This window comes from Emydura macquarii, unplaced genomic scaffold (genome assembly GCF_026122565.2).
Source record: "Emydura macquarii macquarii isolate MOO-44397 ecotype Brisbane River unplaced genomic scaffold, CSIRO-AGI_Emac_v2 contig_849, whole genome shotgun sequence".
In the NCBI taxonomy this organism is placed as follows: domain Eukaryota; kingdom Metazoa; phylum Chordata; order Testudines; family Chelidae; genus Emydura; species Emydura macquarii.
The window spans coordinates 111,054-132,310 of NW_027130986.1; the positions used below are offsets into that span (position 1 = coordinate 111,054).

The 21,257-nt window shown below is 41.3% G+C and overlaps 1 protein-coding gene across 1 annotated transcript in view; it reads right to left on the reverse strand.

The window, feature by feature from the left end:
• The window catches only part of CD2AP (CD2 associated protein), a 122,054-nt gene that overhangs the window by 79,471 nt on the left and 21,326 nt on the right, over nt 1-21,257 (reverse strand). The window contains exon 2 of the mRNA XM_067543459.1: nt 15,899-16,059. Coding sequence (XP_067399560.1) covers nt 15,899-16,059 — 161 coding nt within the window. The remainder of the gene's footprint in view (nt 1-15,898; nt 16,060-21,257) is intronic.

A 21,257-nucleotide genomic window follows, 5' to 3' on the forward strand; every position in this document is an offset into this window, starting at 1 on the left:
CGGATCCTCAGCTACAACCATCACCTGGAAACCTCGACTGGTTCAAGCTTCACGAAGTGGTGAGACCCCAACTCTCTCTCTCTCTTTTTTTTTTTTTTTTTTAAACTCTGGGTATGGGGTTACTTTTGTAAACAACTTTGAGCTAGATCTTCCCAAGGTCCCAGTTGAAATCGTGTAAAATTGTAACTTTGATTTGTTTGTCTCTCCTTGTATGGCTATTACTACTAGTATCATAAGTTTTATATACCTGGCAATAAAATATCTTTTGTAATCAAGCTGGTTGCCAGACTCTCCCCGAACTTCGTTTACATTTGCGTGTTCTTGGCTTTCCCTATCTTGCTCTGCAGCAATGCTCCTCTTACCTAAGCCAAAGATCCCTGTAATGCCCAAAAATCCTGTGGGGTTTGCTCATCCAGGGGGTTACTACCAGAACAACTGTAGTGTGAAAGTGGGGATAAGGACGTGCTGGAGGAACCCAGCCATGGGAAACCTAGGTCCTGCAGGGTAGCTTCATTGGGAAGGGATGTGCAGAAGGGAGAAGCAAAGTTCCATATCGACACACAAGTGACACAAGCAGTACATTGATAAAATTACAGAACCGTCCGCCCTGCCCCCCCAGGAACATCACCCTAATCACAAGGTAACGGGCAAAACTGGTAACACCATCAGATCATTATTCTGATCTTTGCAAAATAATTTGAAGATTCCTGTGACGGGGTGTACCATGCCTTTTGAGGTCTTGTGGCCCTACCGCATCCTGCCCCAGGAAAAGAGCAGTGAAGATGGGCCTTCCAGGCCTGCCTAGAAAGGCTACAGAAAAGCAGCCTATCACAGCACAGTAGTCTCAGATAAAAGGAGCTGCAGGTCCTTATAGCAGGTCATTTTCAGGCTGGGGCTAGAGAAGCAAGGAAGGGTGTTTGTTATTGGTCACATGAGCCCAAGAAGAGAACCAGAAGAAGGGTTCTGGTGATATTACATTCAGCGAGGAGGAAGAGGATTTGAGAACTTAAACCTTAAAGTAAGGGTGAAGAGAAAGGAACTACATGGGAAAAGATCCAGGGAACAGCAGAAGCAATAAAGTAACAGAAGCAGTACATGGCTGCAATATATAGGGTCCATGGGCTGGGACCTGGTGTAGTGGGAAGGCCTGGGTCCCCCCAGCAGCTAGGGCTGGAGTGGCCTAAACCCCAAAAAGCCCAAGAAAAGGGGTTAGATTTAAAATGGCCCAGATGCAGGCTGAAGGCCCTAGTGAGGGTAGACTGACATTTCCAGCTGCACTCTTTACTAAGCCTGGAGAAGGGGAGAAGTTTCCTTTAGAAGCCCTAGCAGAAGGCTGAACTTAAAGGAGCCCAACGAGGGGCTGAAGAGAAAAGGTGCCCTCAGAAAGGAGGCGCCGAGTCTTGCCTGAGCCAGAGAATTGGAAGACTTTTGTTTGTGTTTGTTTCGGACTTCAGTACCATGGAATGGGTTTGTTCATCCTTTTTAAACTGTATGACTTAGCCAGAGAGCTGAGCCACTGAAGACCCAAAAAGGACGACAACCTACAGAGGGCACCAGAACAAAGAGTATGTAGGATCACACCCAGCTGCCTGGAGGCACTCACAAGAGGTGAATGCACCCAGTCAAAATTGACAGTTAAGGGTATGTCTTCACTCACAGCAGCACTGTCGCAGCTGCCAGATCGATTCTTCCAGATCAATTGATCCAAAAGTCAACCACGTTAATCCACCCCTGCAAAAATATTAACGCTGCGTCAACAGGAAGCCATTTCCTGTCTGAGCAGAGTAGTGAGGACACTGCGGTAAGTAGAAGTTAGAAATTCAACAGGAGACATGCAAGCTACTCTACGTAGCTGGGGTATCTCCCATTGACTGCTGCCAAATTTGGTTGAGAGTTTAGACCAGGCCTGAGATACACCTGACCATCACCAGATATTAACAACATTGTTGATTAAGGTTGTCAATTCCCTGTAACAGTTGCACTTGCCAGAATTTTGCAAGTGCTACGGTGGCAAACAAGCTTTGCCTCCTGTACAACTGTTTATGTTGCAGACTTGTACCACTAGTATATCTAGCTAACTTCCCTTTTCCATTAGCTGCAAGTCATCACAATATCATGGTAGCTTATGACAATGTAATGGGCAATTAGGAGCCATAGTATCAATAACTAACTACAAGTGAAGGTTGATTGTCCCATCAAACCTTCAAAAAAGAATAGTGTGCTAGCAAGACAGCACACTTCCTTCAGCCCTCTGAAATGCAAGGAAACATGGAACTGCCAACCTCTAGAGTGAAACTACACAGAAAAACAGAGCTTTATTTCTTAGCAGCTCACTCAAGCACTAGTGACCACTGTCAGATCACAGGACCAGTTTCAAATCACAGAGTAAAACTTGCTTCAATTTCATCTTTCCCACAGCCACAACATATAAAACAAAATAAGGAGGAGACATATATTAAAAATATCCTGTTTGCCTGCTCTCAAGGAGACAGAAAACCAGACCAGGTATAGTCTTCCTCCTCATTCAGTCATGCAGCAGCCACACACTAAGGTGCAGGGAACTGATCACTGTATGCAGGATGTGGCCGTGGTCCTGTGTGAGGAGGTCAGGAAGGAGAGGAAGCAGCATAGGAGGCTGAACTGACAGAACAAGGACATCCAAGAGCCAGCACTGTCTCAGCCACACTGGGTTGATCAGAATGATCCTGGCTCGATCTGCCTTGAGTTTGGCGATGACCCAGAGAATGATTGGGATAGGATGTGTACAGCAGAATCGACTGCCAGCTGCAGTGAAAAGTGTCAGAGGGAGCCTGGCCTGAGTCACTCCCTAAAGCAGATGGTCTTGCTGCACAAAAGGATGCTGCGGCCTATACTGCTGCTGTTTGTGTCTCTGTATCTCTAGGGGTGTCTCTGTGTGGGTAGTTCATACACCCACAAAAATCTTAAAGGAATGCAGGGTTTTAATCAGTCTTGTCCAAAAACAAGGTCCAGCCATCAAAAGGCAAGTCCTCAATTGCCTGCTGAACATCCAGAGAGATCCCTTAGCTTTGGAGCCAGGAAACCCACTTCACAGTAACTACGGAGGCCATTGCCCTGGCCAAAGCGTCCACAACATCAAGGACCGACTAACGAGACATTTTGGCCACCAAGCAGCCCTCAGCAACAAACTCCCGAAATTCCTCATGAGATGCCTTGGGCAATTGTTCTTTAAATTTGGCCATAACCGACCAATTAAGTGAGTCATACTTGGCCAGCAAAGCTTGCTGTTTGTGATCCTCAGCTATAGTGAAGAGGTTGTGGATAATCTTTCCACCTTAAAGGTCCAGGCACTTAAGAGTCTCTGTCCTTGGGGTGGACTTGAATCTGCCCTACCAGGCTTTGTCATTCACCCCATGACCACCAGGGAGATTGGGACCAGTTGAAATATAACTGCTATCCCGGCTTGGGCACAAAATAGTGCTTCTCCAAGCATTTGGCCACCAGCAGTTCCAAGGCCAGTATACCCCAAAGAGCTCTCACAGGCTCAAGAAGCACATAGTCAATTGGAAGGGCCACCCTCCCAGAGGCAGGGAGCTGGAGAACGTCCATGAGTTTATGCATCTGATGAAGTGGGTTTCTGCCCACGAAAGCTTATGCCCAAATAAATTTGTTAGTCTAAGATGCCACAGGACTCTCACTGTTTTGCTAAAAACAGACTAACACAGCTACCCTTCTGGAACTCATGAGTTTATGAGTATTCTCCTGAAGAAACTCCACTTGAACACCGAGAAACACAGCCACATGGAGTAAAAGGTCCTGGTGTGCCTTGAAGTCCTTTGGATGGAAGCACCGCATCACTCAGTGGCGAGGACAAGGCTGTTGGCTGTGTCATAGATGGGTGCTGCTCCTAAGGTAGCATCTCCAGACAGGAAAACTCCAGCAGTTGCTTAACAGGAAAGGCTGATCTGCAGCCACCAATGCCGCAGAAGCAGGTGACCTCGATTTTGACTTGGATGACAAGCAATCTCCAGGAGCGAGGAGCTTCCCACAGAGCCCAAGGGGGTGATTGGTATGGATAAGGCATTGGTGGCCAGTAAGTTCACCCCATCCCAGCCTCGGGGTGTACGCCAACCCAGGTAGCTGCACTGATCTGATCACGGTGGCCTTCAGATCCCCTCCTGCGAACTCTGAAAAAGAAGAGTCCCAGGACCTCAGAGACATAGGGGGAGCCTACAGGCAATCCCACTCATTCGTGGCCCAGAACAAGGTCAGAACTGGTGCTCCCAATGTAGTCAGCACCACCTATGCCAAAAATGTCAGTATTGAAGGTAACGTCAGTCCCAGTACAAAGAGTAGTATTGGCGCACCTGAGTGTCTCAACATTGAGGGTGGTGACAATCTTCATGGAACCATCTGCAGCATCGATTACACTGGTGCCGGGGAAGGGCCTGGTACCAAAGAACGTTGTACTGTCTCTGGTGCCAGGAGATGTGCTTCTTCATGTGGTGCTAAAAGGCCCAAGAGTTCGGCAGCATGTTCCAACTGGGGGGCCATTGTGGGTGCCAGCCTCACAAAGTCCTGGACCAGAGGTGAACAAGGGACCAAAAAGGAGAGTAGGTCTGTGATGTCGGCCTATCAGGCTGCAGCAGACACTATCAATACCAGTATCATTCCCATTGGTACCAGACTTAACGGATGTCCGGAAACCAGAACCAGAGTTGACAGTATAGGGTGTCTGCCCCCACTACTCCATACCGAGAGAGGGCCAGAGATACCCATGCCATCCAGTGGAGATGGTCCTGTGCCAGACCACACTCTTCTTAGTGGAGCAGAAAAGTCGCCCCAGGACCTAGAGCACTAACGACTGGTCTTAGGAGACCTCTTTGTTGCCGATGATGGAGAACAACTCCTGAGCCTCTTCAGAGAGGCCCCTGCCTCAGAACAGAAGGCAGCAACACCTTCCAAGCAGGAGGGTGATCTGCAGCCCAAGAAAGGCAATATAGCAGGTCAGGCCGCATATCCTTTCAAGCAGGTGCTGCTTAAGGAGAAGGTTCAACACCACCTGAAGTCCTCTTCTTGAGCTACCTACAGTTCAAACAGTGCTCTTTAAGATGGGCTTCGCCAAGTCAAAGCAAGCACCTTGTGTGTGGGGGGAGGTCACTGCTGGGAATCGCCCCTCCGCACAAAGAGCAATGCCTGAACACTGGTGATGCCCTCACCAGGGAGCATTACCAGCCACCAGGGTCTTTTCTTGAAGCCACAGCTTCCTGGGCAATGACTGGGGGGGAGGAGAAGGGCAATGGGGATCAGCTGCCCTCCCCCAGGGTTGCCAGTAGGGGTTGGGCCTGCCCCTCTCGGAAGCCAGAAACACCAGAGGAACAGGCAGTCAGTGTGAGTTCCCCACCTTCCTGTGGGTCATGAGGTTCAGACTTCCGGCTTCAGCGCTGGGGTGGTGGGTGGCAGGCTCCAGCCATGGGGCTTTGGGCTCTGTCCCCCCACCCCAAGCTCACCACCTCCACCACCACCTCTGGGCCCCACTGCATCCTCCATCCGCAGGCTGTGGCCATGCAGCACCAAGCTCCATTCCCGGGCTCTGGCCGCAGGACTCCAGAATCCGGCTGTTGGGCTTTGGGCTCTGGACCTGGGTTTACACCCCTTGCCTCCATCATCCCTGGCCCCCACTGCATCTTGCAGCCCCAGGCTTCAGCTGTGTGGCGGCGGGCTCCACTCTCCAGCTGCATGGCTTTGGGCACTGGTCTCAGGCTTGCCATCCCCCCACAATTGGTGCTGGCCCCCACTGCTTCCCCCAGCCCCTCACCACCATCACCCATCACTCCTGCTGCCCCCATCAGTCCCCCATCCATCACCTCTGGCCCCCGCTGCCTCCCCACCCACCTCCCCATCCAGGACTTAATTTGTCCCCCAGCTTACAAGGGCTGAGTAAATCTGCTGTGAAAAGTGATATTTGTATGTTTGTTAATATCACTTTTCCCTGCCTCCCAGCTAGCTAGCAAGTCTGCTTCTGTGAAAAATTATATTAACAAGCATACAAATATCACTTTTCACAGCAACAGACTTACAAGCTAACAAGTCTTTTAAAAAAGGGGGGGGGGGGCAGACAACAACAGCAAAAGACACAACAACAGCAAAAGACAAGAACATACAAAACACCTTATTTTTGTTTCTATTCTTTTTAGGTCTAGTAAAGAATAGACAACTTATTTTTATTTTATTTTATACTTATACATTATTTTTATTATTGAGTTTGCAAGAAAACCCTAAGTAAATACATTACAATGATTTGGACATGTATAGGTACATATTTATTTGTTTTTCCTAAAGTTAATTAAGTATTTCAGGACAAATTGTCAGAGCAGCCACCAGCAAGAGTTGGTGGCTGAACTCTGAGGTCACCAAAAAAATTTGTTGAGAGAGCCCTTGAACAAGGCTAAGAGAATAAATTGCAAGGTTGTGAAAACAACCAGCACACAGACTCCAGACAACAGGTGGAGAGAAGGAAGTGAGGTTGGTTGGGGCAACGTTGTCTCATATAGCCAGGATAGTGCTGAGGACACAAAACACGAGTGCCACCCCTCTACGGGTACTGCTAGGCAAAAGTTTCCAGCTCCAGCATGCGGGGTGTACACACACCTACCTGGAATACACATCTGCATCTACTCGAAGAAGCACTTTATTACCAATACAGCCAATAGGAGTTGTGCCTTTATTTCAAAGGGAGCAGAAACAGGCCATTGACATTAAAACTCATTGCAAGAAAATTAATTGGAGTCTTTTCTAAATACAAGTTAAGAAATGTGCTAACATTCAGCTCCTGAAATCTTTGTATAGATTCATTTCTCTCCCCATGGAGCTTTCTAAGCTTCAGAGCAGAGTTCACCATCTATCCACCAATCTATACAGACTGCTGCAGACAACTTTTTCCACCATTTACATCCAATTTTCCCCCTCAGTGAAACAGCCAGCATGGGGCTCCAGTGCTTCAATAAAACAGGAAGAGAAGACAACCCACCCCAACCCCACCTATTTTGTTTCATAGATTAAGGCTGATCTGCTGCAAATCTTAAATACATCTGCAAAAAGCATATGCCACAGTGTACAGCTTACAATACATGGAGCTAAACTATCATTTCTAGAATTCAATTAATTGCCTTTTATTCCACTTAAGAGAATTTCCTGATGACGTTATACTAGAAGCTTAGGAGAGTCTGTCACTTAATACACCGATGCTCCATCTCAGGCTTCCTGTGAGACACTGGGCAAGTCACTCAACATCTGTCTGCTTGTTCTTCATGGATACAAACAGGGATAAAACAGTACTTCCCTATCTCAAATGGGTATTGTGAGGATAAATAAATTAAATATTATGAGGCACTCAGATACTATGGTGATATAAATTCCCTAGGTAAGTGCAGAATGCCATTAATTGAAAACTAGGTTGGGGTGGAGGGGAGGGGAAAAAAAGCAAGTAGCTTTGGGTTAACTAAAGTCTTTGGGCTTAATATAAGTGTCTGTCTCTCTCTCTCTCTCAAAAAAAAGAAAGAAATCAATGGCCTATGATATACAGGTGGTCAGAATAGATTATCTAATATCCCTTCCAACCTTAAACTATGAAAAAAATCAGTTAGACTTATACTCTCCTTGTGTGCGGTTATATAGATGTTATCATGAAAATTTCCAATTGGAATTAGAAGCTTCCTGTGCTCCTCTGATCACTTAGGAAAGCTCCTTTACAGTATATTCCCCCACGTCCCAAGATAAATTTTTAAAAAATAATTAGGGAATTCCTTTGGAAGTTCTTTTTGCCACTGAATACATGCAAGATCTTTGTAGCAAATGATAATATAAAAATAAGAAATTTTTATACCATACTCAGAAGACACCTTATTTTTTAAAAAGTGTTTGCTCTGGTATCTAACTTTAGCAGAATACATTAGTAAAACAATCCAGTAAAGGATGTCATTCTCTGATCCAGCATGTTCATAATCCCTCTTGATCCCAGACTTCCTGTTTCAAGCTCTGAATCAACTCAATTTTCTATTTTTAAAGAAGAGAATTATAGAGGACACATTACATTTGAAAACTTTTCAGCTGAGGATTTTTTTTAACTTATTAATAGCATGCTCTTAGTCATATTTAATAAGATACCATCAATGAAGGTTTAGTTAAAATGCAACAAAATACAGCATTTGAAAAAAGTGCAAGTCATTTTTGTTTTACCATTGTAATTCCAAGACACCTATTTAAAAAAAGGCAATCAATGACTATTTAAAAAAAAAGAGGGGGGGCGTGCTAGGAAACTTCCCGATCACAAAGTAAGGGGAGGCATTTTACCATGTCTCTAGAAACATCAACAAATCACTCCCTTTTAAATAAAATCTCCTTCAGACAGACATCACAGTTCAGTAAAGTTCTTAAGGGTGCAAATATACCACAAAGAAAGTGAATTAACCAAATGCAAAGTAAAATATAAAGAAATAATATAATAATATAATAAGAAATAAGAGCAATATTTTTTAAAATGAACATCTCAGAGCCCCAGAAAACTAAATGCTTCCTAGGACTACACTGAGTAAGTATTTTGACTGTAAATTTATTTAAACTGAATGTTTAAACTGGAACAACAGCACAACTACAGTTAATCACTCTAGAAACTCATTAAAGTGAGAGCTTTCAAATTATATCTCATTCTAAGAGCACTGAGATAAAAAAATATGAGCTTACCATTTCCAAAGACATATTTGCTCAAACACACCCAGTCTTTGGTTTTTTATTTTGTGGGAGGAAGGAAAATGCTGTGGCGAGCAAAGTTCATGTATTAACCTGAAAAGGTTCCTGGCTCAGTGCTAAGTTTGTAAAGGCAGCTGCATGCACCTGTGCAGGAAAAAAAAAACATCCTCTTCTCCAACATCATTCTGTTGCAGATTTGTCCTCCAAAACAAGCTACTAAAGCGAAATGACGCATACCAGAAACATACTTTAAAAGGTGTTTACATAGCCAAAGCATCACCTCGATCTAGTCAGTAAGCTTTTCTACCTTGACTCACGGAAACGACTAAGTCCATCTATTGCTCCTCCCCCTCAGGCAACTGCCTTGAGCAAATGATCAAACTAGTTCTACTACTAACATATTAAATGTAGCAATTATTTAAATTCAGAGATTAATGTAATAAAAATCTGAGGATGCTTTTTACTTGGCTATATTTTAAGTATTGGGCAGCTCTTTTTCTTTAGTCTAAAGATTTTTTTTTAAATAATATTCTTGCTGCTAGAGCAGCCAAGTGCAGAATAAACTAATCAAATTTCAGGAATTTTCTGAGGCTGGAAGGAACACAAGTTAAAAAAAAAATGGTCAGATGTTTAACCTACTATTGTTACTTTTAACACCTAGATAATCACTGAAAGAAAAAAGATCCTCCCTTCAACCTCACCCCCCTCCAATTTTCTTCATGCACCATACTGTTAAATGCATGGTGTCACTTTTCCCGCACAGTAAACTTCCCTAGGTGTGTATGTAGGTCTTCCACAAAGAAACTAGATTATTTTTAATAGGAAAATGTGATTCTAAAACCAAGAAATGGACAGGGATATGTTTAGTATTTGATTTTAAAACAACACACACTCACTGAAAACTTATCAAAGTTCAAGTTGAGAATGTCTCTTTAAGAGTTTAAGGAGTTCTCAGTTTTAAATAACTACCATGAAAAAAAGGCAAGTCTGGAGTAAATAGTAGACCCAATGGTCAGGAAAAACAAAACAACATAACAATATCCTGCTTAAGAATATCCAAATAAGATATTAACAAAAAAATTTTAAGTTTGAAAGCCATGTGCTGCCAAATGAATTACGCAAAATCATACACAAAGTGCAGCCTGTGTCAACAAGACGTGTATAAACCCGCCATAGGATATTTAAAGAATTATGGAGCTGCACCTTATTACATGTGACTAAACACAAATGAGGTCAAATGTATCTAATAATTGCTTTCACTGCACTCTGTGGAAAACATCACTTCTCTATAATGAATGAGAATCAAAAAGATTTTTTCTCTAAATCTACAGCTGAAACATTTACCTATTGAATTCAAGTAAACTTCTGAACTGGATATCAACAAGTTATTCAGCCACTTGTATTCATCTGTAGTTCTAAGATCACTGAGCTTCCTGCCACATTTTAGCTCTCGTTTTAGCACCCAGCATTTGCAATACCTCACAAGCTCTAAAGTATTTTTCCCTAACCAAATTGCCCTTTTTTAACAGAAACATTTTTGCCTGCATCTATTTATTTTTTTTTATAGTGGACCTGCAACATTGGCACACAGCTTTACTATCATATTGCACAATGCAGGCTCTGTAGGCAGCTCACCTTCTCCCAGAGGCTGATCCTGTGCTCTCTTTGTCATATACAAAATAATGGTATCATGTGGAAACAACCCAGCATCACAAGTACGCACTGTCAGGGCAGACTGGTGGAAATAGGAGTCAAACCTGCAAGGAGTGCCTATTACCAGCTGGCACTCTAGTGGCCAGGCATCACTGAGCTAACCTGGACTTCTGCCCTTCCTCAGGATGTTTACCTGGATAGGTAAGTATTGTGCAGGTGCAAGAGAAAAAACTGTAACTGCTAGGAGCAAAAGGGATCCTTCCTTAGTTGCCGACAGCATTTGCAAGGATACTCTCTGTGAAGTTCTGGAACAGCCTTCCAAGGGGAGCAGTGGGGGCAAGAAACCTAGCTGGCTTCAAGACTGAGTTTGATAAGTTTATGGAAGGGATGGTATGATGGGACAGCCTAATTTGGCAATTAACTGATCTTAGATTACTAGCAGTAAATGTGCCCAATGGCCTGTGAAGGGCTGTTAGATGGGGTGGATTCTGAGTTACTACAGAGAATTCTTTCCGAGTGTCTGGCTGGTGAGTCTTGCCCACATGCTCAGGGTTTAACTGGTCACCATATTTGGGGTCAGGAAGGAATTTTCTCCTAGAACAGATTAGCATAAGCACTGAGGGGTTTTCGCCTTCCTCTGTAGCATGGGGCACGAGTCTCTTGCTGGTGGACTCTCTGTACCTTGAAGCCTTTAAATCATTATTTGAGGACTACAGTAACTCAGTCTTAGGTCAGGGGTCTGTTACAGGAGTGCGTGGGTGAAGTTCTGTGGCCTGCGTTGTGCAGGAGATCAGACTAGATAATCATAATAGTTATTTCTGACCTTATAATCTATGAATCATCACTGTACCATCCATGAAATACTTTCAACATTTTTCTGTGTCCATTGACACTTGAATTAACATTTATTCAGTTCCTTGTTTGTGCAACAGTACCATTAATCTTATCATAATGCTGCAAATAGGATTTGTCAGCTAACCTTTGCTTTCTTTATTACATCTTTAATAGGAAAGGCTGCTGCCTTTTCCCGTTTGATCTCAAGTAAGGCCTTGTGGACCAAAGGAAAAGGGGGGGGAATGCATACATTAGACGGTGTCCCCATGGCAGAAGGAACGCATTCGCAATCCAGCCTGGGCTCTGGAAGGAGCAGAACTGCTGACACTTCCTGTTGAGCCGAGTCGCAAATAGATCCACTTGGGGAACTCCCCACTGTCAGAAGTTATTGTCCAGAATATCTGGGCGGATGGACCACTCATGGTTGTGAAATGACCTGCTGAGATGGTCCGCCAGCACATTTTGGACTACCAGAAGGTAAGACACCCGCAGGTGAATGGAGTGAGCAATGCAGAAGTCCCACAGCTTCAGGGCTTCTTGGCACAGGGGAGAGGAGCATGTTCACCCACATGGCTCTCTCTGCTGGGTGAGTCCAATGGCACCAGATTGCAGGGCCAAAGTTAACAGTGCCGGTCCCAGTTGGAAGGGCGCTGTGGTCCTTGGCTAGTGACTCTTACTCCTCGGAGGAGGACAGATCTGCCGTGGGCTCCACTCATCACCGTGACCCATAAACTAGGAACAACCATCTCAAATTGCAGTGGGGGAGATCTAGGTTGGACATTAGGAAAAAGTTTTTCACTAGGAGGGTGGTGAAGCACTGGCATGGGTTACCTAGAAAGGTGGTGGAATCTCCATCTTTAGAGGTTTTTAAGACCCAGCTTGACAAAGCCCTGGCTGGGATTATTTGCTGAGGTTAGTCCTGCTTTGACTAGATGACCTCCTGAGGTCCCTTCCAACTCTATGTTTGAGCCCACTGAAAAACAATATTTTCCAAACACAGATGCCCAAAGTTGGGCACCTAGATCAGTGAAATCATTTTCAGAGATACTGAACAATTCCCAATATCACTTTTTCAGACCACTTTTTTAAGTTTTGATTTAAAAGCTTTAAATTGCTACATCTAGTAAAAGAAAATTTGGGCTATGGCAGATTTACTAACATTTTTGTCACTCTTATCTCATATCAAAGCCCAGGAGGAAAAAAGCATTATCATCTGTTTCAGCTGAGATGCTGATATTACCCAGATATAGGGCATCCAACACATCAAAGAGGTATACAACCATAAACCCTCAATTGACATTTTGGTTGTTCTTCAGGCAGGCAAAAAGCAGCCCATCTGTTGCCTGGCAGCAGCTGTAAATTGTTCTTGGCTTCCAGGCAAGATAATTTTTTTCCCCAGTTTGACATGATTAATTAGAGACAGACAAATAAAAAACTGAAAGTTGGCAGCAACCAGCAGGTCTGAACCAATTTTCCCCCCATCTTTTTCCAGATGTGTTGATGCAGATGAGGGTTTTTGGTGTTTTACATATAATTTGCCTAAAAAGAGCAAACATTTGAAAATGTACTGAAAAGCAGTCTGGTTTTATCATAGCTTCTTTAGAAGCTTGACAGCCTCTCGTTACTGTATGTTAGAACATCTTGTACAACAAAGGCAAGGTGCAGGGGTTATACACAGTTTTTGTCTCCAAATTTTAATCCATCCCAGATCTGTAATGACCAAAAGTTACTATCCAATACCTGTACAGTGGGTTATGTGACTGGCAACATCCAGTGTACAAAACCACACATGGTCCAGAATCTCAATCCCTTTCTTCAAGGATAGGTTTATTGTTCTAAACCAAAACAATCCAACACAAATCTAAATCGGATCCCAACTAGCCCCTATTAAGTCTCTTCCTCATAAGGTTTCCACCACTGCCCATACAGTAGGTACCTCCAGCCAGGTCTTCTACCTACTTGGACAGTCCCATTCCAAGTCCTTTCACCTGACCACAGATCTGGGTCTGAGTTTCCTGCAGATGCATTCCTGCTTCCTGCAGGTCTCACTACCAAACTGAACTGCTTGCTGGCTTTTTTACCTGATGTCCAGATGACCTACAGCCTATCACCTGTTCTTTTGCCTCAAACCCATTACCCTCAGGTGGGAGGTAGCTAATTAGTCACAGCTGAGAGTAGGACCAGTAGGACCTTAAAAGAGCCATCCCACTCAAGAGACGGTACTATTGTTGGTAACCTTCACAAGGAAACAAAGGGGTGAATGGGCCATGAAGACTAACACTTCCCCTCCAATCACTATGGGGAAATAGTCCTCTCCAGGGTAGAGGCAGAATAATAAAGTTTGTGTGGCCCAGCTGTGCCATACATGTTCTGTGAATAAAAAGAATTAATAAAAGTAGCCTTACTGATTGCCCTAGAAACGGAGTTTTTAATTATTCACACCACTCAGGCAAAATATCTCTATATACCACCTAGAAAACAGGGCTGGAAGAAACTCCTCCATCAACTTCTCTCCCACCTCACCAAATACCCAAGGTCCCCAACAATGACAGCATATCACTGAAACACTAATTCAGAACACTAATTATATCTACACAAGTACCTGTAAGTTATATGCTTAGCTATACAAAACTAAACAGATAGATCAACACTAATTTGATTTAAAAAAATCTTTCTAGTCTAACAAAATCCAGCTGAGAGATTGTTCAGTGGCCTAAAGCAGCTACACCAATGCTTCATGGAAGAGATACAGTGAACATATTCAGAACAAAAACTCCATCCACAAATCAAATGAAAACCTAGGTAAAGCCAGGTCTCACACACATGAAGCAGTAAAAAATAAATCTGTTAGCTTAATAATAATAAATCCTAGTCATACCTCTGCCTTGCTGTTAGGAAGAAAGATGGTCTTGTGGCTAAAACACAAGACCAGTCAGAGATGTGGTTTATATTCCTGTCTCTGTCAGTGTCTTCCTGTATGTCATTAGGGAAGTCTGAGTGACTTCTGTATGATGATAGCTGTCATGATAGATGATAGCTTATCTGTATGATTATAAGTTTCATGACACCTCTATATAGAAGGAATAAAGTAAACTCATTAAATGCTTATTAAGTGCTATAAATTCAAAGAATTGTATTATATAATAAAAACATTTCTGTAAAGTAGCCATCTGTGCTCACAGAAAATATCTTCAGCCAAACTGACATCAGAAACTGGAATTACACCAGCTCATTGTGTTTGTTCTGGGTTTTTGCCTTTTCCTTTATCTCTCAATGAAAACAACAGGAAAAAAGTCACTACTAAATAACTAGATTATCTCAAAAGGAATATTTTGAGAATTCCTCTCAGCAGAAAGCACAGAATTGCCAATCATTTTGCTATTTCAACAACTAATCAAAATAGAAAAAATGTACCAAGTTTAAGATATTTAATTAAATCAAACACTAGACAAGTTTCCAGTTAAATTTTAAGGCACCAAAACACAGATCTGTACAGAATTTTATTTTGTAAAGAAACCAAATATACATTATACTTCACAAGACAATAAGAAAAGAATATTGTCTAAACTCTCTTTTATAATAATTTTTAAAACAGTAAAGGTTAAATCAAAGAATCCTACAGAGGCGGTCAAAAATCAGAAAGCATACCATCAAGTGTCACTTCTCAGCAAGGAATATCTGATCTAAACCAGGCAAGTAAACAACTGGCAGATTAGACAATCTTCAAATTTCAAAAGTGCATTATGAACCAACACACATTAAAGATCAAGACCACTGCATGGAATGTAAGTGATGTAATATACCACAATGGACAGCTGAGTACTTGACACTGGATTTATCAATCATACTACTTACTAGAGTAAGTACTTTATACAAAGTACTTTATAAGACGCAAGCAGAAAACATTGGTGAATCAGACTAAAGTTAGGCATTCCTCTTTTCCCCTCAAGGCTAAAAATAAACAAAGCTTCTTTTTAAAAAATGTTCACAGTAATATATTTATGTTTTATTTAATTACGGTGTCACAGCAAATGACCCCAAGTACAAATGCCAGAGAATGGGCAAACTGGAAAAAGGATATAGTGTCAATATACAGACTAAAAATTACTGAAGTGAAACTGAATAGACAGCTTAATTACAGTAGAACCTCAGGGTTACAAACACCAGAGTTACAAACTGACCAGTCAACCACACATCTCATTTGGAACCAGGAGTAAACAATCAGGCACCCAACCGGCCGGGGGGGGGGGGGGGGGACGACGACGACACAGGGTTCGGGGGGAGGGGCAACTACAGTACAGTACCTTGTTAAACATAAACTACTAAAAAAATAAAGGGAAAGCAGCATTTGTCTTCTGCACTGTAGTGTTTCAAAGCTGTATTAAGTTAATGTTTAGTTGTTCAGTGTTACGAACATTTCAGAGTTACAAACAACCTCAATTCCCAAGGTGTTCGTAACTCTGAGGTTCTACTGTATTACTTTAACTTTATTCTAAAACATGAAAAGCATTTTTAAAAAACACTAAAGAATCAGATCAGCATGATAAATCAAAGTAATATGGCCTCAAAAAAGTATCTTGATACCAATGTAAATGCTACCTAAGTTTATTTTAATACATTATTTAAATAATAAATGAGCTGCAACATGATGGCAGCAATAGACAGGTTAAAACAGAGCACTTACCTTAACAAAATTGTCAGGGAACATGCCCCTCTTTCCATTTAGGTCCCCTTCTAACCATCCTTCCTCTTCTATTTTTTTCACATTTCTGATGATTTCCCCAACTCGAATTGTTAACTCATCATCATGTACTGCATCATAGTCATACTCCACTATATAGTCAACTGAAAGAAAGAAGAAAAGAAATAAGTCAATGCTTAACTCAGACATGTGGAAATATACACCTTCTTAGTATTATGCACTGCATTAAGTGATTTATATAAGAGGGATCTCAGAATAAAGAGTTATTTTGACCAATGTTCTTTTGTAAACTGTTTTTCAGACTTCAAATTTTGTACATGTGAGTTTGTGCCTATTCATGTGAATGTTTAATTGCCTCCTATGCACACAGACTTTATGATGTGCCTGAAAATAATAGTGCATGTAGAATTCTGTATGCAAAATGGGGGCCTCTGACAGTTTAATCCAAGAAATGTTAATCACAGTCAGAACAAGTACATGGCCTTCAAACAGCAAACTTGATTTGCACCAAAAACAAAAAACACTCCATTAAGTCTAAAGTTTGCATAATGTGCATGGAGAAAACAGCTTTAACTTGGACACAACAAAGTTTAGTCATGGGAACCTGGCAAGTCTAAGCCTCCTCCCCTATCAAGATATAAACACACACACATACAGATAGGCAAGGAGGGGCAGGGTGAGGGCAAGAGAGAGAGTTTACAAAAAAATAAGATGTTGGTACTGTAAAGAACCATAAACTTTCTATTTCATCCTCTCCATGCCTCACAGTGGGATCCTCTCCTCTCTCAAATCAATGTACTTTTTAACTGATTAACAGTGATAGGAAAATATGTGTGCATGTCACATAGATACCAGTACCAGGAATTTCTTCCACTGATGAGTTCATAATTCCTACCTAAAAATAGTTCTAGCAGAAGTGCTTCTAAACCCATTAATTATTGTAGAGTTTACCCCTTTCCTGCCTTTAGGTTAAATCACAGAAAACCTAGTTAAAAACAGAATTACAGACTGGTGCCAGGAATACACCACAGAACATAGATTGTCAAAGTAGATCATTCTATTACCTGACTACATCTAACAATTAAAGAACCAGATGTAGGTGGATTCTTTAAACATAAAAATTTAAGCACTTTTTAATACCTTGAATTTTTGTGTAAACTTAAAAAAGATCAATTTCACCAGAACGAACTATGATCATCATAGCAACCTGTGCTCCTGACACAAGCTCTGGCACTCCCATACTTCATCCCATACATTTTTTAAAAACCTTTTTGGTAGCAATTATCTCATCACACACGATACTCCATTTCAATGCATGTTACTATAAGAATTCATCTCCCAGTTGAACAAACATGGGAAGTTGGCAAGTATACAACATAATCCTGATCCCTCAGCTTTTCCTTAATTTAAGAATTTGAAGCAGGTAATCATTTCAATATAGAACCACCATCTAACAATTCTGAAAGCCATCTCACTGTCCTTTGGAGGAGTTTCCGATGGATGTGTGTCTGAAATGCATCTTTTCTTTTACACCACTTAGATGAGTATGCCAAAACCAAAACAAACTGTAAACAGGGAAAGGAACAGGGAATTCATATAGACCTTTGAGGAAAAGATTCTAGCCTTTCCCCTCACCCAACCTAGTCTGCATAAACAAAAGACCACAAATATCAAAACTTTTGAATTTACAACTTAAAACTAGACATCTAAATCCTTAATTACATACATAAACAGAACTAAGGTGTTGGGTGCAAGCTGTGGGTGCTCACCATTTCTGCAAAAAATCTGTTCACTCTTATTTAGGTACCTAGATTTAGACACCCAAGTTTGAAAATTTTAGCCATAGCATTCAGTAGAATGACAGAGTCTCCCACTTTTGTTAGCACTGTTAGAAAGTCTAAGAAAAAATTCCATGGCAATGTACTTTTTGGTCCTTCTGCCAAGACTTCACACAAGGGAAAGATACACTGACCAGATGGGCAAGGTAAATGCAAGCCCTCTAAAACAGATAGAACAACTCATTTTGCCAAATCCAAACCGCTAAGATTGTCACTGTTCTAATATTATTAGATTTTTAATCCCTCTAGCCAGCATACATCTTATAGCAGCCAACAAAAAAAGCACAAACCCAGATTTAAAAAAAAAATCCTCTGCATGACTTCTTTAAAGGACTTTCAACTATCCCTCCAGTGATGCTTTTTAATGTATTTATTTTAGTACTTTCACAAAGCTCCTACTAACGTATTTAGTAAATTCTGCTGAAACATTTAGCTGTTTTAGGAAAGTGGAAATGAATGTCACCCATCAAAAATAAGATGAGTGTTTTGGCTCTTGAATATATCATATGCCAAAAAGGTTCTATAGCTGTACAGTCCTAACATCTCTGAAATGTCCCACAATGGTATTTCATCTCAAGCATGTCCATTTTTTTAATATGAGCCCTGGAAAATTGAGTGGCATCCAGTACCATTTTGCTAGCAATATGAATTTCAGTTAAGGCAAAAATTCAGATTCTGTAACATCATCTTACCTTATCAACAAACTGATACTATAAGCACAAAATAAACTTTTAATAGTAATATTTTGGACTTCTACAGTGCCCTCCTACCATCCAAGGACAGACAAATTTAACCTCGCTTCATCCCTTCGAAATAGACAAGTACATTCCAATCCTAAAGATGAGGGAACTGAGGCTCAGCAGTATCAAGTGACTTACCCAGCATCAGACAGAAACCATAGATGTTAGCGCAAGAAAGAGAACCTACCTCCCTGGGTCTAAATGTTGTCCTTCAATCACTCTACCTAACAGCAGAAGCTGATTTGTTAAAGAAAATGCCCACCACACTATAAGATGACAAGATTCTGGCCAACCTATTTGTTTACACATTGATTACTAAGAGGGATTTTCATACTAGAGCAAAGTAAAGCAAGCATTCACTTGTATGCAGTTTAGACTTTGAATGGTGAAATTTTTTTCATGAATGTTAAATAGAAGCAATGCAAAATATCCTTTTTAGAAAGGATCAGTAATCAGCTATTATTATGGCAGAGTCAATGTGACACCATATCTAATGTTACATTTTGTTTTGCACTTTAAAAAGGAAGTTCAATCTGATTATTCTATAGTAAGTCTCAAATTTACAGCCCATAAACACTGAACAAAGTTTGAATTTTCTGAGACATTTCAAGAAAATCAGTTAATTAGTTTCCATGTTCTAATCATTTAAAAAGGGGCCACAGACAAGTTCACATTCTGAGTCTCATGATTTTTCAGATACCTCTTTCATAAAAAACAAAATCTGAAGAGAAGCAAGTATTTGCACACAGTAAGAGTTGGATGAGCTCACTGGGGTTATGTAATTGTTTTGTTAATTAAGTGAAAGAAAAAAGTAGTATTCTTCACCAAAGTTGAATCCTCTTATGGTGCAGTTAGCCAATGGATACAATAATTTATGTCATTGACTTCCAGTCACCAACATGGTATGCAGAAGCATTTAACATATTAAGAGGGGAATACAAAACTGCCTTTTGATATATGGACTCAGTAATATTCCTGGCATTCATAATTAGGGTTATAGGGTAGGGATTTTGCTAGGCCACAGGCTGTGTGCTGGGTTAGAGAAAATGATCTTTGATTAAGTGAACCTTACCTGCAGGTTTCAGAAACTAGGCTCTCTCTGAAACTATTCAGCTGATTAAGGAGCTAGCTAGGTCCAGTCTGGATCTCACCACTGCCCTGCTGCTGCGGCTCTCAGGAGCTGGTCCTGCCACCAAGAGCTCCTGTTCTGACACCAGAACCCCCATGCTGAGATAGTATGGCCAGCTGGGCCTTTTCTATTCTATAAACCGGATGCTTTAGAAATAGGTTTGCCATATTACAATCAACACTTCCAAGTGCACATATATTCTAAACCAGTTTATGTGAATGGGCGGGTATCTGAAACGTGTTCTTTTAAATAAGGAATGTGGTTCAAGGCTATTGAGAAATTTGACAGAACATTCAACCAGAATCACCACCACTCATCATTAGATAACCAAAGGGAGCAGTAATGGAATCTCTAGACTCTATCCTTGGTCAGCTGTTCAAAACTGGCAGTTATCAAAAGCGGTTACCATGCAACAATTGTTACATGGCCTGCAAAATATAGATCATCATTCTGCACCTAACAGGGAAGATTATGTCCTAACCACATCTACAAGATTACCTGACCCTCCAAAAAGAGTAAGGACTAAGTCCAATTCTAATTTCACATTGCTGTAAGTGCAATCAGATTTATTATGCACACAGAGACCAAACTATTCTCTCACCCCAAAAGAAATCTATCTACAACAAGTTTGAGGAACAAACGGCAATGTTCACGACTGCCTTTCTAGTCCCCCTAAGCCTTAACACATGGCTGGAGCCCACACATCAAGCACTTGCACAACACTAGGGTCATGCCTACACTACTACATATGTCAGCAAAACTTGAGTCGCTCAGTCAGCAAAACTTGTGTCGCTCCGGGTGCGGAAAAAAAACACCCTGAGGGACATAAATTTCACCAGCATAAGTGTACTGGGCATAGCTCTCCCGCTGACATAGCTATCAGTACTCATTGGGGGTGGCTTAATTATGTCAATAGTAGAGCTCTCTCCCTTCAGCATAGAGCGGCTATATGAGTGATCTTACAGTGATGCAGCTACATCGATACAGCTGTGCCACTGTAAGCTCTCTAATGTAGACATAACCTAGGTGTCTGCCAAGCCCATTCCTTGCCTCTATACCAAATTGAAATTTTTCAGAGAACAGAGATTTTCAAACTAATGTCCCTTTAGCCCAAAGCAAACAGACACACACAGAAGGAACACCACATTCACCTGTAGCACAATAAATCATTTACATCAAGATAACGAATATATGTGATAACTTGTCAAAGCTATCAAAGATAAAGTAGCACCCCCTAGTGAATATTAAATATATTTTTATTTATATATTACTCTGTGCCTTCTTTAAAAAGGTAGTAAATATAATCTACAAACTCAATGCTTCCTTACTTTTCAAGCACAACTCTTACCCATGACTGTGGCTAGTATTTTATGCCTTTTACTTTGCCAGGTTTACAAACTAGCAGCCTGATAACTGCCATCTTCTTATTTTGATTACATAATTTAATATGCAATATGATTGAATTGATATTTCCCCTGCTTTTTGGAGGTGTTAGATTCTAAGGTAATTGTTATTTTTCAAATATTGTGGGTTTCCCTAAAGCATAACATTTTATATCACATGATATATGCAAATAATGGAATAGAGCTACAGGTTGCTTGTTTGTTTTAAGAACTATGTTCTTTTGTTCAGTT